General features: G+C 35.8%; 2 protein-coding genes and 1 non-coding gene across 5 annotated transcripts in view; 2 read left to right on the top strand and 1 right to left on the bottom strand.

Moving 5' to 3' along the window:
- Positions 1-14,392, top strand: part of LOC115620512 (protein Skeletor, isoforms B/C) — a 41,299-nt gene extending 26,907 nt beyond the window's left edge. The window contains exons 4-14 of one of the 2 annotated variants that reach the window (XM_030513776.1): positions 6,489-6,600; positions 9,341-9,474; positions 9,541-9,625; positions 9,693-9,893; positions 10,069-10,089; positions 10,193-10,517; positions 10,838-11,052; positions 11,117-11,388; positions 11,459-11,589; positions 12,735-12,898; positions 12,969-14,392. In XM_030513776.1, the coding sequence (XP_030369636.1) occupies positions 6,489-6,600; positions 9,341-9,474; positions 9,541-9,625; positions 9,693-9,893; positions 10,069-10,089; positions 10,193-10,517; positions 10,838-11,052; positions 11,117-11,388; positions 11,459-11,589; positions 12,735-12,898; positions 12,969-13,136 (1,828 nt within the window). In that variant the 3' untranslated portion in view covers positions 13,137-14,392. The remainder of the gene's footprint in view (positions 1-6,488; positions 6,601-9,340; positions 9,475-9,540; positions 9,626-9,692; positions 9,894-10,068; positions 10,090-10,192; positions 10,518-10,837; positions 11,053-11,116; positions 11,389-11,458; positions 11,590-12,734; positions 12,899-12,968) is intronic. The other variant, XM_030513777.1, reaches the window with a different exon arrangement.
- Positions 14,393-17,212: 2,820 nt separating this feature from the next.
- LOC115622053 lies at positions 17,213-17,378 on the top strand. Its single transcript, XR_003995309.1, has one exon. It is a non-coding gene; the product is annotated as a U1 spliceosomal RNA (small nuclear RNA).
- A 1,542-nt stretch (positions 17,379-18,920) lies between these two features.
- The window catches only part of LOC115620586 (protein pellino), a 51,071-nt gene continuing 50,261 nt past the window's right edge, over positions 18,921-19,730 (bottom strand). For both annotated transcript variants that reach the window (XM_030513894.1, XM_030513893.1), the window contains exon 10: positions 18,921-19,674. In XM_030513894.1, the coding sequence (XP_030369754.1) occupies positions 19,548-19,674 (127 nt within the window). In that variant the 3' untranslated portion in view covers positions 18,921-19,547. The remainder of the gene's footprint in view (positions 19,675-19,730) is intronic.

Raw genomic sequence — 19,730 nt, forward strand, 5'->3', positions numbered from 1 at the left:
TTTATGCAAATTTCATTAAAAATATCGCGCATGCAGCGCCGAGCGCGTGCAAAGTAACAAAATGAAGTTTTAGTTTTGTTGACAATAAAATGTTGTAAACTGTGCTCCATGAATGCGTACAGAATTTCAAAGGCCCAACCTGAAAGCATCCTGGCCCGCTCAACAACACCCCGAAGCCATCAGTCATTGTGTTAATCAACGTTGACAACACCACAAGACAAAAAACTGTTTTGCTTGCTACACTGGTGTTCTGTTTTGGTTGGCCTAAGGGTGGGCCTTAGTAGAAAGGGTGGTAGCGCGACAATGTCGCCCAGCAACATCCTTTAACTTAATTAGAGCAGCAAGAAGTTTTCAATACTGAATGCAGATAGCCATCCGACACGATTTCATCTGTCAAAATAGGGATTAGCAAACAGCAAGAATATTTCCACAAAAATGCTCTTCCTTTAAATGATTTGTATCTGCGAAACATGAAGCTAATATCTTCATTCAGAATTATATCGATCAAAAACTTTAATTTGTTGGATTTAATGTCGCTTCAAATATATGAGTAAAGTGCTTTCTTATGTCTATTGATTAATTATTTTAATACTTACTTCTAAAATGTTTATTTCCATTTTTTCTTCTTTATAATTACAATATTGATATATTTTAAATGAAAATATTTTCCTAATTTGATACTGGTATAACAAAAAACTTGTAGAATGAGAGTTTTTAAGCCATTGGGGTATGACATAAATCATGTATAAAAAGAGTTGTTAAATCAGTGCATTTTACTACTTTTTCTTTCTGAAGTGAGTTCTGAATTTTATTGCCAAGAAAAATTTAAAACCACATTTTGAAATTTCTAAATTTCGCTACACCAAAATTTATTAAAATCGGTTAAAAAAAATATTTAATTCTGTTTGTGAAGGCTTCTAAAATACAAAATGTTTTGAACTTTTTGAGCAAAGAAAAAACTATAGTACATTATATTACTTGGTAAAATGTTAATATTTAAAACTGCTTTAATTTATAATATTTATTGAAAATAATATATATTTAATACACAAAAATGTGCATATCTATTCGTAGGTTGGACATTTTTTATCTTAATAAACAAATAGTTTTAAATACATTTTATAAAAAAGTTTTTTTTACTTTTTTACCATCTGCTTGTGTATGTCAATTTAGTTGATAAATGTATATATATATATATTCTTGCAACCATTTATTTCTTTGTTTGATTCTGGTGTTTGGTGAGGCTTTCACGCACCCATCCTTAGTGCAAAGCCCAAAGAATTTTCTGTCGCCCTCAAGTGGTTGTGCCTGTTGCTGTCGTTTTGCGGCGCGCGCAGAGAAGTAGGCAATGGTTTTGGGCTCTTTGCTTAATGCCCAACCACACGCCCTCGCAATGCACTCTGTATAATGATGCTGATATGAGCATGTACAAATTTTAATTGAGTAGTCGTTGCCCGGTCTGTTGACTCATCTGCCACTGGCGTATGCCTCCCGCTGAGCTGTCACCAAAAATTAAATATTCATAATAATTTTAAAACAGTTTTTGGGGTTGCCGCGCTTTCCTCCCCTTCTTTCCATGCTGTTTTCTGTTTTATTGTGCGCTCTGTGCCATGCCAGTCTTGCGTATTTTATTGTCTGGCTCCATTGTTGTGCAATTTATGTTGACTAAGCAAATGTAAAATTCATGCACAGAGAGCAAATTTAGCAAAAATAGAAAAAAAAGAAAAAAAGAAAGCAAGGCTTGTGTGAGAGTGAGCGGGCGTCTGATTGTGTGCAACAAGTATTGCAAGTTAAATTCTTTGAAATGTTTAGCCAATAACCACAATGACACAGTGAACTGTGTCTGCAGTCAGAGCTATGCATTTATGTATGTATATAGCTGAGTGGCGATTCAGAGACACACTGAGCATCAAAAAGACAGGGAGATGAACGGAGGAACAAATATAGATCAAGCCTATACACACACACACACACACACACACACACATACAAACAAACACTCCCACACACAATGTGCTTTCAAACTAATTGGGCAAAAGTACGAAGAAGCTTATGTGTTTGAAACTGGTAGTAAATCACATCAAATAAAATAAAGTAAAATAAAATCGATGAGTTTGTTGAGTGCATCAATGAATGTCGAGCAGCGTTGGGGGCAAGGGCAGGGGGGGCACAACCACCCCAGAAGACTCTGCCATCAAATCAAATAAAGTAAAATATTTGCGATACGAAAACAGAAGTCAAAAGCAAACAAAATTCGATGAAAGTACATCAAATGCCCCGGAGACGTTTGGCCGCACAGAGCAAGAGATTCAACGTCGAGTGACAGCTCCAAATGATTATAAGAATATTTATGTATGTGTCTGTGTGTGTGTGGTGTATCTAACAGATACATTTTTGCTCTGCGGTTCGCGGCTGTTGACACAGAACTATTCAATTTGTTTTGGCTCATTACGAGCGGGCCAGCAATCATGGCCCAGTGACTGCAACTGTTGCAGGCTAAGCGAAAATCTCGCCAAGGGTTCGCTGTCAACGTCATTTCAAGGGTGAAAATTAAGTGCTCAGCCGTGTCTAATGTCGATTGAGCCTCGGCTGGTTGTCGTGGCTGCCGACACTTGTTAGAGCATGACTGACACTTGTGCCACATTCACAACAAAGGCCACACACACACACACCCATACTCACATCCTTGGCTTTAACACATGTGTATTAGTCTCATTTCAAGATGCCTTCTTGTGCGTTACAAACAAAATAGAAGAAAAAAAGAAAACCAAACCAAAACACACCCTCTCAACCCTTAGTGGTTGTCTGCAGCATTCATGAATCCATCCATCCATCGCCTGCCAAGCACGGAACTCTGCCAATATGGACCCGTAGCCAACTGATTATTGCTGTATGATATGCCTATGTTGACTGATTTTCCATGGAGACAACCCTCTTGGGCTCTTCTTCCACAGACAGACAGTTCATTATTAATAATATGGCCAATGCGTTGCATTGTAAAGCTGATGGCAGGGGACGTGACCGACACGCTTCTCATAACCGTGAAATACTTGAAATACCAGTATGCGCATTTCTAAGGAGTATCAAGTTTTGCAATTAAAATCATTTTGATGGAGAAGCAAATGTTTCAAAGCAATAGAGTTTAGTAGCGAGCTATGATCTTGTGCAGATTGTTGCCAATGAAATGATTTGCCAAACAATTTAAGAATCTCTTTCTCCAATTCGTGCGCATAGGGTATATTCAAATTTTTCTTGTGGAGTTGTGTGTATCCCTTTGGGGTACCTATGTCATTATTGCTAAGTATCTTCTGTAAGGATTTTAACTGTTAGGCTGCTTGCATTATTGTAGAGCTTTAAAAGGTGGCATTGTTTTCCTTTCATTTTACTTATTTGGCAGCAGAATTGGAAAAATACAAAGTCGCGAAAAAGAATCCTATACAGAATACAGAACACCTTTAAAAACGAAGCTTTAACTTATAACGAAAGCAATTTTTCTCAATTATTATCGGATACAAACTATAGAAAGTTTTGTTATTATACATATTTATTTATCATTAAAGGGCATGATTATTATTTTGTAGAACATTCTCCATGTACTCTTTTCACTAAAATTTATACAGATAAATCCAAATGAAAGCTCTCACTAACTAAATAAAAGCTTATATAGAAATTTGTCTTATTTCTCAAATAAGCTAGAAAAAATAAAGTGCAAAGCACATTGCTGTAGCAGAAAATCACACCTGATAATAGAATGCTTATAAGTTTTCAGTAAACTAGCATAACTCAATCACATTTGACGAATTTGGGTGGAATTTAATTTTAATTTAATTTTTAGTCTTGTAGTTCTATTCGATTCTTCGATTGTTTTTGAATTCTCTTAAAATGTATACAATTGCATAGTCAATGGGCTCTGTGCTACACAATTATTGTACAGCTTCAATATCTGGTAGTCCCAATGGTCTTGAGCCAGTAACTACCATCGGGACACTCACAACTGCTCAAAAGCTTATTGTTGAGGTAACCACAGATTTTTTTATTGCCCAAAAGTTCAAGGCTACATCGAAATTTTAAAACACATGCCCAAAATCTAAATTATTTTACAACATATTTTCATTTGTTTAGCATTTACGTCACTTAATCGCCTCAAGCTTCCTTGAAATTACAGCTTCATTTGATTACTTTTGCCTAAATATGGTAGAACCTGAGATTAGTTGGTAGCTCTCGCTTTGATGCGTTCAAGGCCTCTGGAGTAATTAATAATAAGTGGTGAATGCTTTAGTCTGTATGTAACTACAACGGACTTACTCAATGAATCGAATTGTGCATTCAAGTTAAGGAAATTAGATGCAAATTTAAAGGGTTTGTTAATTTGTTTTCGAGAAGAAAAACAACGATTTTTGATAGAAAAGCAATGCTTTAAGTCTTATACCATTTTTCAAAAAGTTTCAGCTGCTATAAATTCGATATGTTGTATATGGTGTGATGTACCTTAGAGACCTAAAATAGGCTGATATAATATTTAAATAATGATGGAATCATACAGTCAAAAGCGTAGAGATGAATTGAGATGAATTGAGATGAATTATGAATTTCTTCTAAAAGCTTAGCCAACTCTTTTCTCTTTCTCAATTGAATCCATACCTTTAGTTTGAATTTAGAGAAGTGTCTCGGCATTATCCTTTTGAGTATCGCTCACACTAGCGCAGTTAATTTATGTAAGTAATTCTCTTTCACCAACACTAAATGGAAAAAGTAATGAATATTGTAACTGTCAAGCACTATTTCGAGCTATTTGGTATCTGCGCCAGGCCTCGGAAATCAATTAATGCCTTATATTGCATTACAACTATCCAGCATTAACGGCCTATTATTGCACTGGAAATGCATTCAATTATATAAGCTTACAACATTTTTTGAGCAAACGCTTACAAATGGTCCCACACTAATTAACGTAAACTTCGTAACGTAATTCATTCTGTCATGGTGTAAAAAATTACAATTTCAGGCATTTTCATATGCGTATATATTTTTTGTACATAGGAGTATGTATGTATACATAGGTGGTCTTATGTGTGAGTGTGTGTGTGCGTGCAGCGATGTGTGCATTGCGTCCCATCGTTGCATTAGCAATAAATCTTCATCAGAGCGCCAGCTTCATGAATAATGCGCATAACCAGCAAGCAAAAACTGAATAAAAGCGCGAGCAAAACGAAAAAAGCTCGATTTAATTTTGCAATTATAATGATACTCTGTGTTTGGTCACGCTTAAATGTTAATGGCAACGACATCGAAACTAAATATTGAAAATGCCAAAGCACTCATTTTTCCAAACTACTTGGCTTTCTTCATCAAACGGCAGCCTGAGAATTTTTTAATAAGCGCTGCTTAGCGAGTTTGCCGAAGTGGACTATACATACATACTTGTATATACTTAGTTGCTTGCTTTAAGAATACTCTGTACACTCGAGAAGTATATTAGTCTTATGTTATTAAGTGGCATTTAATATTAAATGGAACATTTGTAGCAGAAACTCGGCCCACAACATCGAAAGCATACAAAAGAAATGAGTCATTTTTTAAGTAAATCGTAAATGAAAAGCGACTTTCTTTTTTGTTTTCCTAAATCCAAACTCTTCTATAATAATATTAATATACGACTACCATAAATGTTGTATTAGTTGGCTTCAATTATAAACTATAGGTGAATAGTGATGATGTACACGCTTAGAAAAAGGCTTAAAATTTTATAAGAAATATTTGACTTCAATTTCAACGCAACGAAATTGTTATAAAATTCTTATCGCAGTTTTCCTAAAAAATAAAGTTAATGTTTTTTGAAATGCAGCAGATCTTGAAGTATAGCCTTATCGATAATCATCTAAGTTATGTGTATTCATACATGGCTGTTATTCGAGCTGACCAAGAACTCGAATTATTATATGAGAGAAAGTTCTGTTAACGAAGCCAACAAATATGTGCTTTAAACGATTTAGGCTTAAATAGCATTTTAATGATGTACGAGTAGTTATATAATCAAATTTAAATAAAAGTTATAAAAGGAATGCAGTATGTAGAGTTTTTAATAAGTATAGCGTTTAAATATACATATGACTGACAAACTATTATAAGAAGAAATGACAAATTCATACTTTAAAACAAACACAAAAATCTTTATTCTTTATTTAAGATCTTTCCAATTATTAAGATTATATGGTAGTATTGAAATAAACACACTCAAGAATTATAATTATCATCTATGAAGCTAATGATCTGTAAAAGGCACCTTACACTTACCCTGCAGTCAAAAGCAATTTTTTAGAAATAGTAGAGGGTATTGCGTAGTTGGTAGTATTGCTAGACTAACGCATTTCATCTTGGATGAAGTCCATTTTTATTGCTCTGCAATCGCATGACCACAAAATTAAACTCGGGACGCCCTCTGCTTGTGCTCATCTCTTCTACTCTGCACTTTTCTTTGCCACCCACAGCGATCCACCCATTCTGCAGGCGCACAACAATACGGACATCATACTGCGTTTACCCATGGGCAAAAGGATTAAGGACATTCGATGGCTGTCAGTGTGGTGCAGACGTTTTACGGTAAGTCTTCTTCTACTTCAACTTGATTCCACTTTCTTGGTCACATGCCGTGTGCGCCCTTCGTCGCTTCTCATCATAGATTTATATTAAAAAATAATTCCAGCCGCTTTGTAATTACATTTCTCGTCTAATTTGAAATTTAACGGCAAAGGTTTAGAGAGCAACGACCAAAACAGAAGAAAACAACAAGAACAAAATTGAAGAAAAAAGAAAAATGGGAAATGTTTCAATCGATTTTTGTTTTTGCCGCATCGTTAATGTGGGTCATAGATAATGCTTGTGGGCCACCAATTGGCAACCGGAAGTGCCGGAAAAACTTTTCGCGAATTTTTAATTATAATAATATTTTTTTGTTGCCAGACTTTTTTACACATTCAAAAGCCGCGCCCGTTTTCAGAGCATACACAAATTATGCTTTTCTCTGCCTCCACCACTACAAACACAAACACACACATGCACACACACACGCCAACCCACACTATCGCACACAGACTTACATAAATACAAACATAAGTACAGACGAACGGACTGAGTAGTAAATTACTTTTGCTAAAATGTGCATTTAAATACGAAAAACGGGAAAAATAGAAACGAGAGCAAATAGAAATTGTTGCAAAACTTCGAGCAGCAGCAGCAACAACAAGGAGTTTAGCAGCGCGTGCGAGCGAGAGCGCTGCATGACCAAATAAAAGATGGCGTCCGTAGTAAAATAAATTACAGCAGACATTTTTGATTAACTCAAGTGGTTGCATATAAATACAGACACCAACACACACGCCCACACCCACCCACCCACACCTACCTACGTACACACACCCACATACACACACACATAAAGAAACGCAGACTGGAGCAGCAATTGGTGGGAGGTATTGGGGAGTGGGCGGCAGAGAGAGAGAGAGTCGCAAGGGCTCTCTTATGCACAAACCAACAAAGCAAAAACAACATTAAGTATGAGCGCCAAAATACAGGGTGCCCTCCTTGTTACTGTTACTGTTATAAGACACACAAAAACACACACACACACACACAGACAGAGCCGCATTGAGAGACAACTGTTGGCAATGTGTGAGTGTTACGCGCGCTCTCTGTTGGCTCCTTCCATTGACTGACAGCCAAAAAAGTTCTTGGGGGCTGACTGCCACACACCCACACACACACAGTCACCCACATTGGGGATGTCTAGCATTTTATAGATGTATGCATGTGTGTGTGTGTGTGTGTGTGTGTGTGTAAGTGCTTGTGTTTGTGGAGTTTCTGCGCGCGCATCGTCATTTTTTGGAGGCTACACACAAACACACACCCATACAATTACAACTCTATGTACTTTTTCGTATACAACAACAACAACAACAAAAACAACAACAAAATGTGTGCATATTTTGTAAAAAGCATGTCGTCTGAGGCCTGTTGGCATGCAAGGCCGATTAATTGAATGTGATTGGAACTGCTAACAGTCTGCATTATCAGCTATATAGTAAGACTTAATAATAGACTTGAATCCAACATTGAAGTACTTTCGAAAAATATGCAAATAACAAGAGGAGAAAAGGGCATACTCATGGCAAACTCCATATTAAAGGTTCCTACGAGTACTTATATTATCAGTAAGATTAAAATTAAAGTACTTTCAAAAATATGCACATAACAAGAGGAGAAAAGGGCATACTCGTATATGGCGTGACAAGCCCCATATTAAAGCTACATACTAGTTTATCTATGATCAGTAAGACGAGACGAATCAATATAGACAGATTTGTCTGTTCGCTGTATGAAATCACTTGATTATTCAGATATCTTGGTTAAATTTCCGACTTATAAGTTATTTTAATCATTATATCACAAATTGCTGCCATAGAAACAACCGATGCAAAAATCAAGTTTTGCTCCAAAAACTCTGTTGTTTTATATATAGCATATATATATCTTAAGAAAATTTAGTCTATCAGCGTTTTTATATTGCCGTATAGTAGGTTGGAGAATTACTAAAATCGGTTGCCCATATAAGTTCCCATATACTTGTATGTATGTAGTTTTTATAATATACTTAATTATTTAAATTTAATTTGATTATTATTTGCAATGCAGAAATTCTAATATTTGTTGTCATCACGATTATAATATTATGATATTGAAAAGTATATACATAAATTTGGCTTAGAAAATGATTGAAAAGAATATATTATTGTTAGCATACGCTTTTCTCCAGAAAGTAGAAGACTAAAGTATTGACTCTGCAGGACATTTGGAATTGAAACAGAACTGCACATTTTCTAGTCCTCATCTTTATTATAACAAGAATTAAAGTAGTCATTGGACTTTTTTATCGACCGTTAGTTGAAAGATAATACAGGGTGCGCCATCTTTTATATCGGTATGTAGATATTGAATAACTTTGTCATTAGTGAACCGACTGACTTGAGTAGAGCAGTATTGAAAACCTCAGTTCAAGAAATTGTACAGAACCAAATTAAATAAAAATATCTCATACTTGAAAATCGGTTGTTTATTTTCAAGGATATTCAATGTTTGCATACCGACATAAAAGATGGCGCACCCTGTACTTAGTTACAAAGGAAACTAATTTCAATAATGATGTAAATAAAAAGTTCGACTTTTATTTTTATTTCGAACCACTAATCGCAAATTAAGCCCCATAAAGAATAAGGAGAGCAATATAGAATCAACCACACACTTCTTCGCTCAGTCAAATCGTGTTCAATTTCAATTCTACTTTTAGGTCGATTTTGGGGAAGTGTTCATACCTGCGGGCCTAGATGTGCCGAAGCCACGAGTACTGCCCGAATTTAAACGTCTGGCTCATGGTCTGCGCTCCAGCAACATCAGTGTCTTGGATGCCAAAACATTTTACATGTAAGTCAGCCCGTCACACATAATTATCTTCGTTGAAATAATAACCTGTGGTCGGTTTTCCCGTAGCCCCAATTTGCACTACGATGGCGCTGGACCGGATGCATACTTCTGGGTTGGCAACGGCAGTGAACCCAACATTATGGGTATTAAGGTTAGTGGCTATATGAAGGTGAAGTGATAGCTTCAGATGTTATAGTAGTATCTGAATATCTTCGCAGGTCCCTAATGAAATCGGCTCGCTGGAACCATTACGCGGCTATCAGGGTGAAGATATCGAGATACAACTACCCGGTACCTTGACCGTCTACAACATTGATTGGCTGTCCGTCTGGTGTGTTGAGTACAGACATAATTTTGGGCACGTCTTCATACCCAAGGACTTGGATGTGCCCCCGGCGTTGGGTCAAACGAAAATAACGGTAAGTGCGCCCACACTGAAGGCTCAAGGTTCAAAGTCGTAGACACTCTCCCCAGACATTAGCACACGCAGACACATGCACACCCATACATTTGTGAAATTACAGAGAAAACAGACCCATTCTCATATAACTCATAATTGTATATCTCTTTAACTTATGCGCGCCGCATTATTAGCCTTCATGGTGGTATACACCCGTGAGTATTAGTTTTAGAACCCATAGAGCAACCTGCATGCCCAGAACCACCACTTCACATACCGTCTGACACACGTCCTTCTCGCCTTTGTCCACCATTACAGACCACGACGACGCCACGGCCAGTCTACAGCAACTGCCGCGAAGTCCTGCCGAACAAGCTTCAGGTGAAGTGGGAGCTCCAGGGCGAGTATTTGCAGATCGAGCTCTTCGGCCGCATCAGCGAGGATCAGTACATGGCCTTTGGTCTGTCGGGCGCCAATGGACGCGCTCAAATGGCTCAATCCGATGTGGTGGTGGCCTTCTACGACACGACTGCGCGCGTCTTCCGTGCCGAGGATTACTTCATCTCGGATCTGTCGCAGTGTGATGGACAACGTGGCGTGTGTCCTGACGAACGCATTGGCGGACGCAATGATGTGGTAGTGGGTATGTAGCACTCTTTCCTATTACCCCTAATAGACTAATTGAAAATTGAAATTGAAGCACTCCCTAAAATGTCGACACTTTTATTCTGAGGAACTGTTTTCTTTGCATTTAAAAAGAAGAAGAACATTTGTGGCAACAACTGAGCGGGTTGTCGAAAAAATCTAAGAAAACTAATAAAAATGCAACTTAGATCGAGATCTGATTTTAAATTATACTAGAATACTTTTTTAGGATGAGAATTCTCAACCTTATTATCAGGAACCCTTTGTTACTTAAAAATCGACACCATCTCTTAATCTTCTAATTGTTTAACTCCTCAGTGAGCGGCGATCGTAAAAATGGAGTTACCAGTATACGCTACAAGCGACTTCTCCAAACCAATGAGCCCATTTACGATGCAGCCATACCGACCGATCGAGAGGTCTCGATTATAGCAGCCATTGGACCGCTGAATAGTCGCAAAGAGGCCAACGCCCATTCCCATACCTCCAGCGATCACAATCCGGATGACATACGCATCAATTTTTCGACACGCGTAAGTAAAGCACAGCTTTCATAAAAGTACAGTTGTGCTCAGCAGGACTATCCCTTATTCACAGAACGATCACGCCTGCAAGAGCTCCTTGTACGACGTGAAGGACGAGAGCGGTCCCAAGCCCTGGCCAACGCGCAAAATCGAGGGAGTGACCAAATTCCGCGCTGTTATTGGACCCACTGGTGGCAAGCGGGGCTATACGCCCATTACAGGCGTTCCCTCCTGGGGTATTGCCTGGTATCTGAACGATTTGCTAATACCCGAGATAACGGTGGAGCGTGGCAAGACATATGAGTTCACTATCGAGGGTGGCAGCGATCCAGCGCAGCCAGCAAGGTAAACTCGTCGTCTACAATCTATTAAATTGTCACTCTAGAAATCAAACCCGAAAATGTCATCATAACAGATTCCACCCGTTCTATATAACCGATTCGCCGGAAGGCGGCTTGGGCCAAAAAATGGGCCTGGATGCGCGCAAACAGAAAGCATATGCAGGTGTGGAATTCGATGATGATGGCGATTCTATACCGACAGCAGGTAATTGTTTGCTATATCCTACAAAAAATATAAATCGCAAAGGTATTTGAATGCATTTTCTAAGGAAAACTACAAATTTGCTTTATTCTTTATCAAACATCAATTTTTTCGAATCACTCACATCCATATACGTTTTCTGATATTTATAATTTGTTAGAAATAATTAGAGTTGCAATGTTTATGTTTATTGGAATCTGTAGTAATTGGATCTTATAGCTTAAACGAGAATGACAAAAACCCTTAAATGAGTATGACAATTAGATAGTTATAAAAATGTAAGGATTTGCATGCAAAAGGGAGAAATTTTCAAAATACATTGGTCGCTGGTAACTAAAAGTTAACATTAATTTAGAGGAAGATAAAACGGATAACACTTTTGCAGGCGTTATTGGCTGGGCAAGCTATGGTTGGTGCCAATATGATATCAAGATAGGAGCAATTGCCCTTTGAAAAACAAGTATATATAGTACTACCGTGTACAATTATAACACGAAAATATGTCCTAAAATCTACAAAGAATATCAACTAAAAACAATGCGATAAGAGCAATATTTAAAGTTACATTAAAATATCATTTTTGAGACTGTTGACTTTTGTAATGGAACAGTCAAGAGCATTTACAGAAATTTGTTGTGTCTCGTAGCAATCAATCTCCCACTTAACACTTTTTCGCCTGAAGACTTCTGGCTAGTTAAGAAATTTCTCGACAGACCACTTAAGGGACATCTCTTTGAAACGATTTAGGACATCCAGAAAATAATTTTTTAATTTTTTAATAATTTTTGGAGAAAGCGGCTCTATATAAAATGCATTACACTCGGAGGATATAGCTTCTGAAGGGAATAAAATAGCTTTTGATGAATAAATAAAGATTTTAAAAAATATAACTATAGATCCGGATCGTATTTGTATGAAGGATTGGATTGGATTGGATTGGATTATACATAGAGACCGACGCATCTGTACAAGTTTGTTTAAAAAGAATACGTTTATCTTAAGCCTTAACAATCAATTTTCTGCAGACGCAAACATTATTTATTATTATATGTAGATTATTAGATATTAGACATTTGATAATATTTTTGAAGACCATCTAAGTCTAATTGGGGTTTCCCCTATTATAAAATAACTATAATTTTTTTTAGCTGGTCGATACTGCGAATGGCAACATCGCGGCATTGATCGTTCGGCGGAGAGCGAAACCTTTGAGGATTACAAGCTGACGCTGGAACTGCACTGCGAGGAGGGAGAGCCGGGCTATCTGAATTGGACAGTACCCATGGATGCCCCCGATTTGTTGTACTATCAGGTAATTAGCACAACTCTTGACAGCGTTTAAGTTTCAGGTTGACAATGTTTCTGTCTTTCTACCGATGCAGTGCTTCACACACAACAATCTGGGCTGGAAGATAAATGTTGTTAACTCGGGTGCCTCCGCCACTGGGGGCCAACACTGGAGCAGCAGACACTTGGTGGTCTACGCGATTTCAACAGTTCTTAGCCTGGTTGCGACACGTCGGGGTCTTGCAAGCCGCTTGCTTGCCTGATAGTGTCCAGAGTGTTGAGGACGCGCTCAGATAAATGCCTGAAGTTTGCAACAGGAACTAGCAAGGGACTCAAATCATATCCTATAACACATTCTGCATATCCTACACGCCAAATATACAGACACACTCCCTTCACAAACATACATACAGAACGTATTTCGAGATTTTTTCGGAGCGAATGTATAATCTCATATCAAACGAATCGCATATCCCCGCTGCTGGGCCTGTTGCAAATTCCGGGCTAGCGAACAGAACATTCACAACCAGGCTAATATCATCTGAAAGACATATCTTGATAGTTATTTTTAAGGTGTACAACAACAAACAGTTGACATTGTGTGTGCGTGTGTGAGAGTTGGCGGCTCGCCGGGGCCAGCCAGTTGAGAGTTGCTTGCGTGGTTCAGATTTTTGGTGGCGTCGAAACCTTTTTGTATATTTACCTGTACGCGTATGGAATTCTACTTTTTTACTTGTATACTTGCATTAAACTTACATATACATATACTACATACATACAATGTACATCTACGACTTCGGTAACGGTAAAAAATTGTAGATTTTCTAGCAATTACATACTACCACTACTTACAATTCATCTGAATACAGACAATAAATTATAGTGTAGCTGTAAAGCGGTTCTATGTAAAATGTACGCCGACAATAATAATGCGACACGATGACAATAATGATCGAAAGATGAAGAAGTGCGCAAAATAGTTTGCTGAGCCCAATACTGACGCTCGAAAATATTGTACGATAAGCCTAGTGTTAAGGACAATACAATTTATGACAATAACAGACATAAATGTACGAGGGAAGTACGGTGATTTCACAGAACCCGACAGAAACTGTGGAGAGAGGCGAAACTTTTAAGCGTTTGTTGTTCCCTCGAATTCGGGTATAAAAGTATTATCGGTACAATACTCTCAAAAGCAAAAGTATTGTAGTTTCTTAGCATCAGAAGTCTTTGGTCAAGAGTTCTAAATCAGGTTCATTTCGTTTTCTTTTAGGGAAATCAGTATTCCACTATATCTCTGAGTGTTATCGGTAGAATATGAAGTAATGAAGCTACTTAGCATCAGAAAATTATTTATCCGCAGCTTCAATAAAATGTTTAGCAGTTTTTGAAACCAATACAAACATAGCATATTATCGACCTTTTCTTTTTTAATTTCAATTAATGCTTTATTGTTCTCGAAGCTTTTATTTATCAATATACATAAGGATTCATTTCCCACCACTATATTTATGAGTGTTTCCGGTACAATATTTTAAAACCAAAGGAAAGTATATTAGTTTCTTAGCTTGAGAATTCCAACATATTTAAAGCCAATAGCGTTACATATTTCTTTCTAGTTTTCAAAGATTTTCTTTATCAATATTTCCAAGGATTTATTTCCAAAAGTTCTGATATAACAGCAACCACAATTTCCAAAAATTCGTAGCTTCAAAAGGCGAACATTTTTTAAGGAGCTTTTAAATTCAATTCTTTCTTTTTTTTGAAGATTTTGTTTAACAATATATTTCACCAATCCAAATTACCAAAGCCAATATATTCATAATTACAACAATTTACATATTTTGCTTGGCTTTCATTGGCTTTATTGCGTCTGAATTAATTTACATTCATATTAAGGTTTTTGTTTAAAAAAGGGTTATTAATTTTATTAAACTCCTTGAAATTGTTGAATTATTTTAGTGCAACAGAGCTTAACAATTTCGCTTAAAGTTTTATAAAACTACTTGAAATGATTAAAATGCGAACGATTCGCTCCCACTTAATTGATAAAATTTTAATGCCTATTGAAAGAATTTATTTATTTTGAAAGTTCTCCCGCATAGCTAATAGGTCTCGGTTGTGTTACTTGTAAAGAAATATTAACATAATTATTATAAATACAATGCTTAAACAACTTGAAATGAGGAAAACGTTTCGCCTCTCGCAAATGTCACTCCACTCCCTCAACAATTATATTCAACTGAGATAAGTGAAGAACAATAAAACGATTTTGAACAAATGTATGTAGAAAAATTTAAAAATAAAAAAGGATAATTTTTATTGCTACTGTCTACTGTGGTGCTCCTTGCAACAATAAATAATAAACATATATATACATATTAATTGTTTGGGGTCGCATCCCCATTCCGAATATAGTTAAACTTTTTGTTACACAATTTTTCATGTTTTTCTCGTAAATTTTTCCATAATATTTGCATAATTGGTGTTGTTCGAAAGAGAAGTTATCGAAATGTTGATTGTTTGTTTCACTCACCCGCGATATAGTCTGAGAAATGGATCGAATATCCATTGCTTTTTGCTCACATTTCGCGAATAATTCCCTAATTGCTTATTTGTAATATAATGAAATGAATTTTACAACAATAATGAAGTAATTTTAAAGACAATAAGAACACGATATGTAAACATAAATAAACTATTTGCATAATGTTTAGAATACTATACTATATGTCTGTAAAAACAAATATAAATCGAAAATCTGAAACGTATTGCATGTCATTAAGTAATATGTATATGTATTAAAAATTAACGAACAATAAAACATAACTTTTTGATAGTTCTATGCACTATTTGGGCTTGGGTTTGATATGAACATAAAGTATGATATATAGTACTACGATATATATTTGCACTTAAGCGATAAAACAAAAAAAAAAAAAAAAAACAAATTATATATGTATTTCATTTCAAACCGAATGGAATGAATGATATGATGATTATGTATTTCTTAAACCTAACTACGATTATAGCTGAAGAGAATCTGTTAAGTTTTTGTTATATTTGTACTAAATGCATTAGCTTCTTCTGTTTTGCAATTAAAAATCGAATCAAACTTCTTTTTATATCCGTTATTTTTCCACTTAGCAATTTTGATAAATTTTTGTATACACAGATATAGGTTTTGGGGCTTAAAAGAGTTTGTAAGACAAGTACGAGTACAAGTACGTTTTTGTATAAATAATTTTGCAGCTAAGCGCACAAGAGTCCAAAACGAAACAAAAAGCAAAACGAATAAGCGGTTTATAAATATTAGTGTTGTACTTACAAATAAATGAAAACGACAAATGTAGATGATGATGATGATGATGTCTATCATGATGATGAAAATAAAGAGTCATATTTTGTGTACTTTCAGCGAATATCAAATTATATGAATTCCCAAATGATGTATGTATGTATTTATATACTTGTATTTAACAAATAAATGAATATTCCAACAAATTATAATAAATACAAATTTCCATGTCGATTATAAACTTACACAACTCTTACGTACTTAGATAGCAACATTAACATTTCTCTGCAAAAACGAAAACAATACGAGCAAAATACTTTCATTAACTGTGAATTTTCAATCATTTCGAAAAACTTATAGTACATACATACGACATAATAACATAATCAAATAATAAGATCTTTGCACGAACAAAAATATGAATAAACTTACATTGAAATTTCAATTTAATTAATAGGTACCTATGCATGATGAAACTATTCCATTTTTTAAATTAATAAACATCATACAAATATTATAAACGAACATGAACAACAAACACCCAAAAACGGGAATATCAAATTTGCGAAAGAGGCAAAAATACCTATGCGGTAGAAAATTGAAACATTGATGTCAATAAGCAGCTTCAAAAGAATATAAATCGGTACTACTCCAAAATTAATTAATTAATAGAAATTAATTTCAAGAAGAACAATGACAATAAATTGTATATGGCAAGAAGACAATAAGTTGGTTACAATTTAAGCAAAAATTTGATGCACTTTTATTATTCTTTAGATCAATGCAATATGACAGCCACAACAATAAATTTTTGTTTCAAAACTACATACACACATGAAAAGATTCAAAAAAATAAATATGAAAACTGTTTTCATAAAATATGGGGGTTGTTTTAATTGATTTCTTCATCGCGGTACAAGTATAAGTGTCAACAAATTGTATTGCATACTTTTGGGATACATTTTCATAGTTGTGCACTATAATTCACAACCAGTTCGCACAGCCCTTGGATGGTGTGAGAAGCCAAAAGCGGAGTTAAGCATACTTACCTGGCGTAGAGGTTAACCGTGATCACGAAGGCGGTTCCTCCGGAGTGAGGCTTGGCCATTGCACATTCGGTTGAGTTGACCTCTGCGATTATTCCTAATGTGAATAACTCGTGCGTGTAATTTTTGGTAGCCGGGAATGGCGTACGCGCCGTCCCGACATAATAAATACATTTCAAATAATATTGGGTTGAGGGAAGAAATATACCAACCAATTCTAGTGAAGCTTTGCACCATTTAACAGCCAATTTCAGTGAAGCTTTGAACCGTTGCAATTTTGATTAACAGACAAATAACATTTTATGTTAAACTTTTAACAGAGTTGTTCAATTGATGGATTTTAAAAAAAATGAGAGTTTCGGACCATTTTGGAGCTAATTTAGTCCTTGAGCTGTAGCTATCCACTTGAAACGTTTACGAGGGGCTGTAATGAACACTCTACAAACCCTGCATGCCGTTAAAAAGGAATATTAGTGAACCTGACCTATAATTTTAAGCCATTTCCATTTGAAATGTTGGAATAACCATTCGTTATATCTCAAAATTCTTACATTTACCGACAATATTTTGCAACCTGTTAAAAGATCTGTGAATGCGAACCCTTAAACCAAATATTGAGCCCATATGAATAACTGTGGCTATGGAATCACAGTAACTCGGCCAAGATTTTGCAACGTGCTAACAGATCTGCGAATGCGAACCCATAAGTTTGACTATAAAATCACAGCAACTCGGCCAATATTTGGAGCCTTCAGTAGGAACAAGAGCTCAGAGTTTTCTTTTAAATCTTAAACTGTGACATTATTAAGGCCCACTAATTCAAAAACGTGCAACCAACAAAATCCACTAACATACCATTTCTAGCGGTAGAGATGTCCACGCTGAAGAATAATGCTCACACTCCAAGAATTTGGTTTTGAGTTAAAATATATATCGTTTTCTTTGCGTGCCGAGATCGAATACAATTGTAGATTCCAGTTTGATGGCAGAGTGGATAATAAAAGTGCTTGCTGGTTTTATTCAATGCGCGCTTTAATCAAAATATACTCATGTTTTGTTTTTCAGTATGTGTATAGCTAGAGATTTTTATTTTACAATTGATTTTTACCATCTTTTGTTTGTTTGTTTGCAATGTTGAAATATTTAACATTTGCGGCGCAACATTTTTATTATGAACACACAAAGTGTCTATGCTTAAAAAATAAGAATACGTTATACAAATAAGAATCGTAATATTAACTAACATATAAGAATGCGTTTTGGGCAGAAAATGAATAAATTTATGATACGAACGCGCTCTGGCTGTGTGAAGAAGATTCTGGTGCTGTGAAGCTTAAACATTCGCTTTCTGTGTCCACTGCAGGGAACAGAAATGTGTTGTCCTGTATCTCCTTGCCATTGTTATTGATGGATTGTAGTGCAGGATAGGTAGGGATTTATCTGACCAAATGCTTGATAGCCTGCCATATTACATATGTCGATATAAATGCGTTCGCTTCAAAAAGTGTTTTTCATTACTTTTTTGTTGAAAACTGTACAATGTTTAACTTTTGCACGCATGTGTATTGTAAATGTTTACAATTAATTGTTTGTGTAAGCTCTAGATTTGGTGAAAAGTACGAGTACATTTATGTTGTGTTGTGTTCTGTTCTGATTGATAGGCTGGCGGCGCAAACACATTTAAAATAATTTGTGGTCGTTACTGCATTGATATAATAATGAAACTTTATAATTACGGTTTAATCTTATGTATGTTTGTTTTGCTTTTGTTTTTACATAATTTTTACACATTTTTTGTTGCTTTTACTTGCTTCGTAACTCCTACATATAGCATTTGCGATTTACGTGGCGCTTTTCAAATTCATTTCGTTTGCTTGAAATAATTTATACAACAGACTATATAGGGGGAATAAACTATAACATCCGGCTGCATCGGCTGTTTCTTTTCTTTTTGTGGCATATATGTTGCATTCATTTATCAATCAATCAATAAGTGAAGTACATTTACTTGTGGATTATCGTTTGCTTTTGTTGTAAATAATTGGGCTTAAATAATAATATGCTTATATAATCTGTAATCCGTAATCGGTTTAGAATGCAGCGCAAACTTTGCAATTACATACGTACATACATACATATGTATATATAAAATTACGTGCATACATAATTAATGATAATAAATAAAGCCTAGTTGTATTAATGCCTGCTTCTCAGCTCCTGCCAGCTTCTCAGCTTCGATCGATCCAATTACTACAACTATATGCACGTAATCGCACGTATGTATGTGTATGTGTTTTGTATTTGTATGTGTGTATCTTTATATATCATATTTAATCTAAATTATCCTGGAAAATTAATTTAATATAGCCAGTCGCGCCATCCAACGGCGTCGCACAGAATGGACAAACAGCCTGAAAGCCGTTGGTACCGTGCGGAATCTCAACATTAGCCCAGTATCTGAAACCATAAGAGTGGATATATCATTAGTCTGATTCCAGTTGCAGTGATTGTTA

The sequence above is a fragment of the Scaptodrosophila lebanonensis genome, unplaced genomic scaffold, assembly GCF_003285725.1.
Source record: "Scaptodrosophila lebanonensis strain 11010-0011.00,11010-0021.00 unplaced genomic scaffold, SlebRS2 tig00000024-arrow-pilon, whole genome shotgun sequence".
NCBI lineage: Eukaryota > Metazoa > Arthropoda > Insecta > Diptera > Drosophilidae > Scaptodrosophila > Scaptodrosophila lebanonensis.